The 14,858-nt window shown below is 28.0% G+C and overlaps 1 protein-coding gene across 1 annotated transcript in view; it reads right to left on the bottom strand.

Moving 5' to 3' along the window:
- LOC111035189 overlaps positions 1-14,858 on the bottom strand; it is a 148,641-nt gene that overhangs the window by 35,318 nt on the left and 98,465 nt on the right. Inside the window, exon 3 of the mRNA XM_022316714.1 lies at positions 4,246-4,407. Coding sequence (XP_022172406.1) covers positions 4,246-4,407 — 162 coding nt within the window. The remainder of the gene's footprint in view (positions 1-4,245; positions 4,408-14,858) is intronic.

Here is a 14,858-nt window from a genome sequence, read left to right as displayed (position 1 = left end):
GTGTTTATTGGTGGTCCACAAGGAAGTTCTCGTTGAATTATAATTTAAAACTGTGCTCGGAATAGTTTAAAAAATATTTCAAACATTACAAAAACACTAATTACAACAGCCAGTGACATAGATGCGATAATATATTTTATCTGGAGTGGTGAGGTAGGGGGTTGAACAAAATATTATACATGTGTAGAACACGAAGATGTTGTATAATGTTGTTGTATTCGTTGTTAAATACGAATCATATAAGTTAACGTCAGATACCTACGCCGTTATTATTATATACTTGTTTGTCTCTCGCAAGGGTGCTCACAGCTAACATAACATCTATACATAAAATACAACTTCAATATTGTATTATATGAGTATGTGTAACCATACTTGACTGCCTAGTTGTTTGTATTTTATTGTTGAGTTAAAATATATTGTTTCGAAAAAAAAAATGATGAATACCTAATATATTATTATATTATATTACATAATATTATGGTGCATTGTATGTTTGATGGGATGCAAGTATAGCAGCAAGTTAGTAGCAGTAATGGGCATTTAAATATGTATATAAAAAACTTAAGAAATTGCGATTTATTTCTAAAAACTGCAGTACATATTTAAAGAGAAAATCAATTTTGTATGTACTGCAGAGCAATTTACCAATATGTTTTTCAGGATAGTTATTTATTAAGCCGGAAAACTCGATTGGCGACTATATAGATGTTCGTGACGCAGCGGCCTGTAGAAGCATTGCCGCCGGCCCAATAATTTCGTTTCAACAATACCCACCACCTTTTCTATAAGTTGTTGTAACCCTTCTATGGTGTGCAATACTTACACATTCTTGAAAGTGACTTGTTTCTACCCCGTCTAACCCCCCCCCCCCCCCTCACAAAAAAAAAATCGAATTGTGGTATTAATTATATATTTATGGAGAGTAGGCACCTAAAGAATTTGAACATTTAAATGAATGTCATATCTGAATATTAATTCTCTTAACGTTCTGTATGATAAAATGAGTTATAATACGTATGGCGAGATTGAAACAAAATTGTTATCGGTGTTTTGTTTGGTTTCGTGTCATCTTATTTCTCGCAAATTTTCTATATTATTTGCTATTTGTAAATTTAATTATTCCGTTGTACTGCGGTTTATCTCAAATTTAATCAGTACCTACACAACTTTGGTTGAATTATGAAGGAAAATGAAAATAATACAGTAACAGGCAAACAAAACAACTTCAAGTTGCAGCAAATATGACAACTCTTGTCGGCATAATTTTTGAAACAAACACGTTATCGTGTATTACATTATACTCATTATGTATACTAGGTATTACATATATACTATGAAGTTAAACAGACGTTTGATGTCACGAAAATGTGACGAATTTTCAAACTCACCTAAACATAGTTTCTTACTTAATGTATAAATATATGTTCCATGGCTCGTGCTGTTGCTCATGAAAAATGTAACAAAAGTGTAGAAATTGGGGGTCAATATAAACAGGGGGTGTACATACAGCCAAATTAAAAATAACGCAGGCCCACCTATATTCTAAAATGTAACCAGATTTCGATCTACGGTTATACTTTGAAGTTTCATACAATTATACCTGACAATATATTATCATACGTTCCCGTTTCATCTAGTTCACTTTGTATTTAATTCACCGGTACATTTAACAACCAAAATAACTACATCTGCAGTGCTACGTGGACTTGGTGGTGTGTAATGTGTACAACTACACATGATATTATGTAAGTTTCTTTAATGATAATGGAATATTATTAAAACTGCACGCTGCATTAATGCAATTCATGGTAACTTATAATAAGTAGTATAATAAATAAAGGCGTTGATGAATATACTCAAACAGACATGCGAACACTGCACGCTCGAATACAAGTGCACAGTGCACATAATAATAATAATAATAATAATAATAATATCAATAACAATAATGATGATCGTGTTTCTGTGGAAACGCCAATAACCCTGGTAGTTGAGGAGTATTATAAAAAAATGATGAAAATAATAGCAATGATAATAGGCATATAGTATCCTATCTATTATATTGTTTCGTGTCCATTGTATTATGGTAAGTAGAATTGTTGTGTGGTTCATTCTAAACAAATTTTAAGTCTATATTTATGTTAATTTACTCAGGGAGGGGTACCCAACTACGAGCATGTTATTATAATGATATTTTTATAATTATTGCCAAAAAGTCAAAGTTTTCAAGTCAAATATTTCGATGGTGATTTAATATAATAATACTCGTATTTGTATAACAGTGTTTTTTTGATTTTATAGAAAAAATGGATCAATACAGTAATTGATAAATCGTATAGAAAAATATGACAGCAGTTTGTTCGACATCGACCGATTTATCAGTTGTATTATTATACATTATTTTCTTCGTTGCAGTAAATACAATATGTACTCTGCAAGATTTGCCAAGCATTTCCACTTCATTTGTTCCCTTTAATAATACATTTATTTAAATTTTGAGTATTAGAATTTTTAAGCACACTTAAGAGCTATATTTTCAATTATTTAGATTTTTATACCAACTGAAGCGAGTATCAATGGGAATACTAACTTCTATTTTTTAAACAAGAATAACCCTTTTTAATTTAAATTTATAATCAGATAATATTGTTTCGGAAATTTGTACGTAACTAAATCAAAATTCAAATAAAGTTCTGAGTTATTAAAATGTGTATATTGAGAAAAATAGTCTTTCAAAATTATTTAGCAAAAAAATAAAATATATATCTGATATTCTATTCAATATAAATCTATCTATTATATCAATTATATTTATTATTCTTGGGCAATTTTTAAAAATGTATAAAATGTTAATGGATTAATATTGATTATTAAAATTTGCAAATCATAGCCCTCAAATCTTCCTTAATACACAAACTTAAATAACTCAAAAAGTAAAAACTACTGGTTCGAATTTTGATTTTAATTTTAAAAGAAAATGAATCTGCTTAGTAATGTAACGTAAAAAGGTCAGTTATCATTTAAAAAAAAGTTTGTATCGATACAGAACACTTCTTCAGTTGTACTAAAATCTATATTATGGAAAATATGGTCCTTAAATATACTTCAAAATTCTTAAGATCAGTTATTATATTATTATTAAATAATTGAATAAACACAATAGGAGTGAGCTTGTTTGACGAAGCATCCTGTATATACTTTTAATCCGTTCGCATTTGTTTATATGCTCACATTGCGCTAATCGGCTCACGAAGCCCTGTTCTTGTTGACCACCCTTGGTTGGATAATTTAACTGGTGAGTTATTCGAAATACCACTAGGACCTACGTGGAGTACTGAATATAAAAGCTGGTTGGGTATTGCAGAAGGACTCTCCAAACGCCGGCGGCTACGGTTCACTCGCGCCGCAGTCACCTTAATCGTGTTATACAGAGTGATTCTTTAATCAATAAACAATAATTTTATCAGAAAGTTTTTGTTCTTGAAAATGTTGTTTTATTCGATTTTAAGACGCATTTCATACACTTTTATAACTCAAGATTTATAATCAAAAATTATTTGATGACTAAAAAAAAATGTAAAGAAACCCTTTTTAAAAATATATTTCATTTATAACTGAGAAAACTTCTGTAAAGTGTACAGTGTGAAAAGAACCACTTTGTATATTATATACAATATACATTGTACTCGTTCGCCAGACCCACAAACACGATTGGCTGGACGTCATTGAGTCTATTATTCTATAGTTGGCATACTCCCGAAGCCGACTGACATAAATAATTTTGTAAAAAAAAAGGTGAACATATGATGTGTTTTCACATGAATTTATGATAATAGATTAAATGAGTCGATAAATGACCTAGCATTGTAATATTATGTAATGAATGTTATAATGTATAATATTATTTATATCTAAAACATAGTTATTGTTAGAGTATCGATTTACAGAAATTTGATACTACGCTTTTTTTCTTTTCTATGTTTGCTAACTTAATCAAAACTAAAACATTGTATAGTATATTAGTATCTTGTAGTTATTATAATAAAAGGCATTTTGGCACATTGTATACTTCTTTATTGAGTCATCTAAATGTTTCGTTATCGTTATAAAATTGAAAAGGATTACATAATGTAAAATATTAATGTACATTTACTATCAGCCTTTTTAACACAACATTTGAATGGATATTAAACACAGGTAATTATACTTCGAATTAAGCATATTATATATAAATATACGTACTGTTCGTGCAATGCTGCTCCAAACCGCATTGCGCACAACGGTTCAGCGCTAGTGCTCCGCATTGACATCCGCCCTGTGGTACACAGCAGGCGCAGTCCTGTCTGAGTAAATCGTGATTGCATCGGCATCCTTGCGATTCTTGTGTCCATAGGTCCACCTGGCCTAAACAATTATGGACACATTATTTAAATTTAATATGCTTCGGCAACACAAGTATATAAGTACATAAAGTATGCAGGTTGCATATCACACAAAAAGGCATACATTATAATATTCAGCTATTGTACACAAATATCGGATCCGAATTTCCAACAGTTTCCTTTGAATTGAATAGCTTATTTGTATTTTAAAATACCACTTTATTCGCAAAACGTATTACAAATCTTAAAAAGAAATACTACCTAGTGAAAAAAATAAATTATGGTAAAAATTGTTAGCGAAATACTAAATGTTATAATGTAATAATATCTGGTACCCACTAACATATTTTTCATCATTATGTTGCTGCACTGGAGTATAAATTATAAGAGACAAATGAGATTTAAGAAGAAAATAATAATAAAAAAGAACATTTATAAAGCAAGCACCGTAAAAAACGAAACCGAGTTGAAGTTTTAATGTCAATATTGTAAGTATTGACAAATTGATAAAATGCTGTGTATTCTTTGACAAAAAATTAGTATTTTTTCAGAGAATTTAAATACAGTTAAATAATGAATATTAAAATATTTTACACGATATATTTAATTATGTGCTTCCAATGAAATAATATCATGTAGTTAAAATCCTTTAATATTCTCAAATAATAATAAAAAAAATACTTTCGACGTTGACAAATAAGTACAATTTATTCACAAAACAGATAAAAATAATAACGTGTATATTGTATACATTATACAATATGATAAATTAAAAGAGCTACCACTTTGCTGTACAACAAGTGCCGAGTGTATGTCGTCATTGGGTTGGCGCTGTAATTGATATGTTAAAATTGAATTCGATTATAATGAATCTTTGCATACGAATTTGCGTTATAATAATAGTTGTAATATAATAATAATCATTATTATTATTGTAATATATTAATAATATGTTATTATAATAGGCGCAGCTATTAAAGCTGAATTTAAGCTATATTAAGGTAATTTATTTTAGTATTAGTCATGGGTAGGTTGAATTCCTTTTTCGAAAACAACCCATTTGTTATACTTTTAAACACAATTTAGTGTTAACAATAATAAATGAATAATTCGTTAATCGTTTGGTAAAACAAGTGTATCTACCTAAAATTGTATTTTTACGTGCAGTTGTAATACAACTTGATATTCGGGTGGAATAATAATTTGAAGAACATTATAATAATACTTTGTGATTTTGTTTTTTATTCTTGAATAAATTAAATTTTAATAAATATGTATGTATTTCGTATGTAATCCACAGAAGCTTAAATGATCATGTTTCATTTACCACACAGTACAATAAAATTCTAGTTATATTTTAATATATTCATAGCAGTGCTTTATAATTTCTAACACTAAATCGTCATGACATTTTTATGTTTATAAACTTTCTTTTGCATTCATAAATAACATACGATTTATTTCATATTTGTACAGTAATATTGTAGGTATGTATGTAGGTCAGTATATTATAGTGGATTAAAAAAAGGTTCGTATAATATTTTGCTCGCATATTTTTGTTAAGTTGTTACTCACTTAGTTAAATAAATTAAGCTTTTATAATCATAATATTAACCGTGTTAATTAAACACCTGTATATATACTTAAGCGTGTTAACGACTATATAAATATATAATATAATATTATACTATAGAAATTTCATAAAATATATATCAATATATTTTTACAGGTTGTCAGAAAAGTTCAAATGTACAGGTTATTTCGTATAATGTACATTTTATATCATACATAGCATTATATTTTAGGCATTTAGAGCTCAACAAGTTCTCAGCATGCTGTACAATATTTATTTGATGTGTTTCAAGCCACTAGGTGGGATATAGCTTGGTAGAGCCTAATTAAATATTTGTTAGTCAAATCGCATTTTCTCCAAAAACAAATTTATCATAATGTCTTAACGATAACAATATTCTTTAATATTTTACCGACACAGCATTACAACAACACGGGCAATTTTAATATATAAAACAAATGGTAGTTATGACCCTACACGGGTTTTGAAAATAAGGTCGTCCGTAACATTGTATTATTTTGCCAACAATTCACAAACCATAAAAGTCAAAGAGACGTATAAAACAGATTATTTTTCAATGTATTTCTGTATTTATGACGTAATATATTCTATAGCTATCCCTTCATATAATATTATTAATTTATAACTATTAACTATAATTTATGATGTTTAGTCTTTTAAAGTGACGGTATGGAGAGTAATCAATATGTTAATATGATTAGGAGTTCAATAGAGTTCAGAGAAATGTATTACGGATACGTACTGTTTTTAACAAAGACTGATCTTCAAAATTACAAAACATGTTATAAATACCATAAAGTAAGAAAACAAAATAATTAATAATTAATTAATAAACAATGCAATAAAGCACCCAATATTTCGTGGAGGGAGGCGTAACCACAAGCCCCCAATGTTTACCTCCTTCACTTAAATAAACTTGTTTCGGCAGCTATTATGGTCGTGGTAAATAACAATTTACAACTATAATATTATACCTATACCATGTGGGCTATATTGGTCGTTAAAATGTGTAATACTAGATTGTAATAATAAGACCTTGTAAATAGACTGAAATTATTTTGAAGATTTATATATGTACGTGAGGTGTACCATTTTAACATGCAGATTTGAAAAAAAAAAAAAAATAATGATTTAAGAATAATTAATTGTTTTTATTTAGTAAAACTAAATAAATTATATTATTCCAGTCGGACCAATCGAATCATTAATCCTTGGCAACTTCGTCGAAAATATGAGTATTAGTATTATTAATGACATCGACTAACCATCTCAATTAAAATGAGTAAGTGAGTATACAGTTATACACACAAACGCACATACACTCACACACACACACCTAAGTATGAGGATATTTACCAAAATTTTTATTCGTGGGTATATAATCATTAGCATACACGCTGTTAATAATCAACATTTTAGTTGTTCAGTTAACTGACCAAATATGATATTAAATTTACCGGTTAACATCATGAAACACGATATTATATGGTATAGAATTGTTACTTGTGCTCAGGAGTCAAGTTAGCTCTTAAATCGACATAATATAAGTATATTTACAATCATATGTTTGTTCTCATGACTTGTATATTTATTGTGCGTTTAAATATTATATTGTACAGAGACATATTTGCAGTCAGATAAAGCGACTCACCGATTTCCTCTATTATTTCTCGCTATCTGTAGTAGTCTACCGAGTAATTTTCTCCGATTTGGTCAACGGTTACACATTATACGTAGGACATTCTCAGAACACCAAATACAACTTAAGTTGCTTACTCATACAACCACTAACCATTATATGGCTTCTGACAATTGACCCCATTATAGCTTCATCTGTACTTCAAAACTACCTCAATAATAAATACCTAGAAAATCAGATGGCGAATAGAAATAAACCCTGAAAAGTTTATTCACACTTCAGAAAAAAAATACTTCCCAACACTTCAACGTCAATATGTAAATATTCATACTACATCACAGGTGAAATATTGAAGCGTTATTTTCTACAAACGACTGACTTGTGACCAATGCCTAAAAGCCAACCGTAAAGGACTTAATACCCTCCAGTACTCATATCAGTGTGCCTTGTATAAACTTTCGTTGCATACAAATTCAATATTATATAAATCCCTATTACGACACATTTGGGCTTACGGAACGCATTATCTTTGTAACTTTGTAAGTGCAAAATCATCTCAGGCTTGCAACAAACAATCGACTTTCAATCTAATAGCCTCCACCTCTTGGTACGTCGCAAACAACTATAGCTACAGTGGATACACAACAATTTGATTATACAAACTGATGAGTAACTAGTCAAAAATTATTGTAGAAAATTTCTCGCCGAACTACAAGACCGACCACTAGTATCCTCTTGTTCTCCATCTATCCTCACTTATGCTTCCCAAACACTATCCAGTATCTACGACTTCTCAGAAGACAATAGGGTCGAGATAATAACAGCTTAAATTAATTAAATAACCTATTGAATCTAGAGGGTTCTACCAATGGATAATATTTTAATAATAATATATTCCGCCTTGGATTTTATGTACAGATTGTATGATTTATAAATTTGAAGAAAACATTTTTAAATACCTAAGTACATTGATCTGTGCATTGATTGGAGCTATGCGCTCATAAACAAAAAAACCTTTAAAAAATACCATGATCAAGTGTGCAACTTATCATATTAAACAGATGAGAACTAAATGCATTATGCATATTATATAAGTCAACTTAGGTATACACTCAGTATCATAATACTGCAGCCCCTCACTGATAATGTTTATATATTGCAGGGCTAGACGAAAGACCTTTGGGTCAGATTCGGCACGTGTCGGTCATCTTGAACTTTCACCCGGACTTATTTTCGCAACGACAAGGATTTTATACCTTCTCGGGTGACAGAATGAAAAAAAAAAATACAATAAAAGCTACGAGTATTCTGGCAAAGCGTCGTAGGGGCACAACACTGTCGTTCCACATAAAACTGTACAATAATTGAACTAGTTTGAAAACAGCGACTGCTCGAGTACAAGGCGAGGATCGGTCCATTGTGTGGCGTGTGTTAGTTTAGAGTTATTGGATAGCCGAAATACGAACCCTTATCGTTAACGAGATAAAAAAAAAAATAAATAAATATCGTGGAAAACTAACCGTTATTGTTTCTGTTTATCGATTTATTCCGTCTAAATAAAAATTCGCTGAACTCGATATTGTCGTAACAAATTTCCAAAAATCTATCTTTAATTGGTTTCCTTGGTATAATATCATTTTATATAGGTGTACCTAATCAGAAACCGACGTACATTTTTATAAATTTTTATCAAATTACTTTTTCCCTTAGCTTAAATATTGTACGAAACTCCTAGATTCAATATTAATGGCACGCCTGCAGGGAGCGTGTTTTAAGCATTCTCTTTTCATTTATAATAAATCAACACGAACAGCTAATACATTTACAGTTTAAATGTATGATTCGATAAAAATATACAAGCGTTGTTTATTTATTATTTAAGTTATATAATTGTACAGATATTGATCGTAAATAAACTCTCTAAGAAAATATAAAAATATAATATTGCACTATTTATACTTACGATATAATAATTATTGTAATGAAAACATTTTATGGGTAATGTTATTGAATTCGAACGATAATATTATGAATATTATGCTTAGCAGTGAAAGAAAAACATTTTTAATAAATAGTTGATTTATAAATTATATTTTATTAAAAATAAAATATGGTACAACTAGATAAGTACCAATATTGTTGATTAACATGAAACTGAACAGATTTTTCATTTTGAATATCATAGTATTTTAATAATATTGTTACTACCCACCATTATTTATTTACATTTTTATACGAATATGTGTCACTTTAATTATTATGTATGAACATTGAACTAATATGTAGTACTATATATAGCATTAAAGGTATTTAAGTTGAAAGTGTAAGTGCTCCATTATAGTCATTGGTGTGCTTATGGCATTTTCATAATTCCCACTTCTTAGTACACAAATGTACTTGCCTTGGTATACTTTGTATAATATATTATATTTTTCAAATATGAGATACAAAATAAATTTTAAAAAAATTGATTATTTTATTTATATATATATTAAGTTAAGTGATTACAAATAAACAGCATAATATTTCCAAGTAATTAATAATAATTCTATGTTCATCTGAAATAACATTTGTTACCAATCTGAGTCTTATGAAAGCTTATAATAAAAAAAAATCAACCGTGTACATTTTACCTATGAAATTTATTTACAAGTACAAATCTCCAAAATGAGGCAATATAAATATGTTGTTTAAAAAATAAAGTATTGATAATTAATATCATACTTTTGATTTACATAATTTATAAGCTAAATTAATTATACTTACGTATAAAACCTAAAAGTATACGTAATATTACATAATATAAATACTTAATACAATGACTAACCTAGTTTATATGATTAAAAATTGTATTTATTTTGAATTCAAACGGAATCTAGATATTTTCAATTAATTAAAACAAATTGTTGTCCTTATTAAATTCCATAAGTATTTTACATTATGTTATTTGGAAATATATATTATTACAAAATATATACAAAATAATAAATACGTCATAGGTATAATATATATATATATACCACCACCTTGGTCCATACAAGTGTCTACATTTATCATTTCAAAAAGTGTATACTTTTTTACATAATTTAATATCATTGCAAAACAATATTTCTTAAGAAAAATATGCAATGAATGTAGACACTTTAATTGTTTAAGTAGTATATCGATGTTTATTATATATATATATTAGTATAATGGTACATATTTTTTTTACAGATAATTCCGTGAACACTCACTAATTAATATATTTCAACTCAATTTTTTTTTTTTTATAGAACTTCTAGTATTTATTTCCTTAAACTAAATAAAGTAAATTGTTTTTCGGAGATGTCTTAATTTGTTTACATTTTTTCTTTTTAAAACAACATTAAATTTAGATTCAAAACACAAATGTTTGTTACATTTATTTGTATCTCAAGCTTACAATAGTAAAAAAATATGTTTTTAAGTCTTTTATTTTTTGTATAAGTATATGTCTCCATTGAAATATATTTATAGTTATAATATATTAACCTCATGACAAAATATCATTAGATCTAGTACATTTTGATTGATATCAATACGCTTTCTATAACCTCCTCACCCCCCCCCTCCCCTCAAAAAAAAAAAAACAAAAAAAAACTTTAACAGTTTTATGTTATCTCTTTTAACATTTAGCAAAACATTTTTGATCGTGATTTATATTCTTGACATTGAATTCTACTCAAAGCACTAAATGATCTGTTTTTTCAATGAAACAAATATATATTTGTTGTAAATACTTTTCTAAAATTATAAAATTCATATATAGGTACTATATGTATAGTAAAAAAATCAAGTATTTTAAACAACAATTTCTGATTATTCATTACAAAATACTTTTGACCTAATATTAATTTACGCTCTATATCCACACTATGAAGTATTACATTATAATTTTGATAGATTATTTAGCAGTTATTCTATATCATTGTAGTATTAATCAATACAATAAAATTAAGCGCATCGAAAAAAGTTTAATACTCAGTTCTATACATAAGATAATTATGACAAAGTACCGACGTGCATTACAATTTAGGTATTCTATATTTAAATTGCCAATTTAATAATTAAATAAAAAATTACTTTCAAAATTACTTACTTAAGTCTATAAATGGTGAACAATTTGTCAAAAATAATATTAAATCTCCAAGTACTAGAATAAATAATTTTTGGACATTTCAAGTCTCTAGAGTCTATGTTATGGATCACTTTTTCAACTCAAAAAAATACCTACTAAAAAATACATAATACATCCAAACAAGTTTTGAAATATACCAAACATATCTCATTATGTTACCGTACGTGGGATTTTAACCGCTATAGAAAGAATAAAGGACATTTTAATATATTGAGAGAACGTGTTTCCCCATATTATAAATTCTACAATCTAATTTTTTATACAAATTCTAATTTTTTTATTGCTCTTAAGTAACCATGTGTAAATCAAATGGCAATTTATATTTTATAGGAATATTGTTGGGTAGTATTCCTATGTTGGTTTTTTTAGAAATAATTTTAGTTGTAAGTTCACAGATTTTAATTAATTTCTTTACTAACCATGATCTCCAAAGTTTAGTAAATTAATTAATGGTTTTAATTAAAATAACGGTTCTAGCATCAATGTTGTAAACTTAAATCAGAAATGTAATAAAACCACAGACGTTGTCGTTATATTTTTTATGTAATGAAAATGTACAAAATTGAGATGAATTGAATTATTTGTTTCTAAAATGTATATAATTGTATGACATAACATACTGTATAACTGTAATATATTAATATGAATTTATTTTAAATTTACTGTAGGTTTATGTATTTTATACTATATATTTTCAAATGAAATAAAAACCCAGTCCATCAGATACATATTCTTTAATATACTTTATTAGGTTAGGTATTTGGCAAATGTGATTTTCAAGTATAACGTGTCATCGCTGTCAGTGCCAAACGTAGACCATAGTACTCATTTCATCGTATACACTCTCTTTTTGTAGAGAATATGGCTGCCATCAATCGACTAGTCGTACCAGTTTGTTATTCCCTCAGAAGAAGTCATATTTTTAGATGAGTCATGTTTTTTGTGAACCCACATCGTAATACTTATATTCCTTTCAGTTTGACATACTAGTATGAGCTATATCACATTTATCATTACTCATTAGTTAGTATTTACTTCCAATCCGTATGTTCAAAAACCAATTATTATTAGACGATAACGGCGTAATGTATAGGCAATATAGGTACAGCATTGTGTAGAAACAATAATTAATGTTCAATTTCTGTTGTCAAACTATTCTTTTATTATAAATGTTTTAAGTTTTAATTTTTAGATTCTGAGCAAAGCCATTATTAGCGATTTGCAAATATTAATTTCAATATTAATTTACAATGATGAATGTTTTTTTTCTTGTTTGTGTACATAAATTGTAATTGAAACTGAGCTTAGATTTTAAACTTTGGTGATGATTTCAGCTAGCAAATCGGGTCTAGTTAGTAGACTTGGAGGAGATGGCATTAATTGTAAAAATTATCAGTATTTTTCAAAGTTATAGAGAAAAACAAAAAAAAAAAAATTAAGAATTAACTGCATAATTATTTCATAAAACCTGTATAATTCAACCGTAGATAGTTGAAATTTTCACCAAATATTTATAAAAGCATCTTGTATGCATGACAAGAATTTCGCTCTTCATAAAGCTTGAAAACGTAATGCATCATAAGTTATTATCATAAGCTATAGCCATTTGAAAATATTAAAGGTACACTATCCACTATCCACTATCCACTATCCAAATTCAATGATTTGAAACCAAAAGAGTTTGTAAAATATTAAAGTAGTTTCTACAACTACCCAATTCTAGTTATTTCTGAAAATAGTGGTTTAAGTTTGAAAAGAGTACCGTTGTGAATGCGCAAGCTAAAAAAATGTAAATATTTAAAACCACGGTTTGTATATATAGAAACGGGTATCTTTATTATTTTATCGTTATTTGCATATTTTTTTCCACTACAAATAACAATTACTGTATTTAAATGTATATAGAGCAATTGTTACTCCTATATATTATAACATTGCAGGGTATTATATATTTTAATATCTCAATGAAACAACTTATATACAACCAGATCAATAAATACTACTACGTCGGACGTTGCTCATTAAACAAGATGGAAAAAATCGACATATTTCAGAATACGGAAATTATTGTAGCATTATTTTTTCTCTCGATTTTATGTTACACTATAATTTCAATAGTAATAATAATCGCATTTTAGACGTTCGGAAATCAATTTTCAAGAGTTCGTATTACGTTTATATAGATTTATTTTCATATTTATAGAGTTCGTCTGCAACGTTTCCGCAACAATTTGGTCGGGTGTGGCTACATAAATAGGTACGTCGTGTAATTTCCCCAATTAAAGTGTATTATATATATAATTTATTTTAATTTGCAAAAAAATTAAAATATAATTTTAAATTTAGAATTAAATCACATTTAAATTACATTAGTAGCTAACCTTCGAACACATTTGCACTGACTTAAGAGGACGCCATACCCACATGCTTTGTCTCAGTCTTACAAACATATAACGTAGCACATTGTACGTTCTGAAAAATTAAATAACTCCGTTATATTTAATCTTAGAGTGAATTGACCAACAATCAAATTTAGTAGTAAGAATATTATCTAGTCGATGGCAAAGGTTTTTTTATACTTCAATTTTAAAGCTATGGTTATGCGTATTTTAAGATGTACCTACACACAATATTATATTACTTTAAAATGCTCATAACTCGCTTTAAAATTGAAATATAAAACCTATGTTATCAACTAGATAATAATATTCTTACTTCTAAATTTGATTATGGGTCAATTCACTCTAAGATTTAACATAAGGGAGCTAAATTAATTATTCAGAACGTACAATGTGCTATGTTATATGTTTGTAAGACTGAGACAAAACAACATGACAATAAGCATGCGGGTAGACGTCCCTTAATACATCGTGTTAGCGTAATAACGTGGTTTTCTGAACAAAATGCCATAAATATAATAATCGGGACGCGCTCTACATTTATAAAATCGAAATAAATCGAACGCAGAGAAAATTATCTCTCGAGAACGCAAGTCTGTGAGAAAAAGAATCGCAGTGGCCAACGTTTTCGTCCGCACTGCAGTCACTACACACTATTACGCTCGCCGAGTTGAACGATTGC

The sequence above is a fragment of the Myzus persicae genome, unplaced genomic scaffold (genome assembly GCF_001856785.1).
Source record: "Myzus persicae strain clone G006 unplaced genomic scaffold, MPER_G0061.0, whole genome shotgun sequence".
In the NCBI taxonomy this organism is placed as follows: domain Eukaryota; kingdom Metazoa; phylum Arthropoda; class Insecta; order Hemiptera; family Aphididae; genus Myzus; species Myzus persicae.
This window is presented reverse-complemented; position numbering and strand designations above follow the sequence as displayed.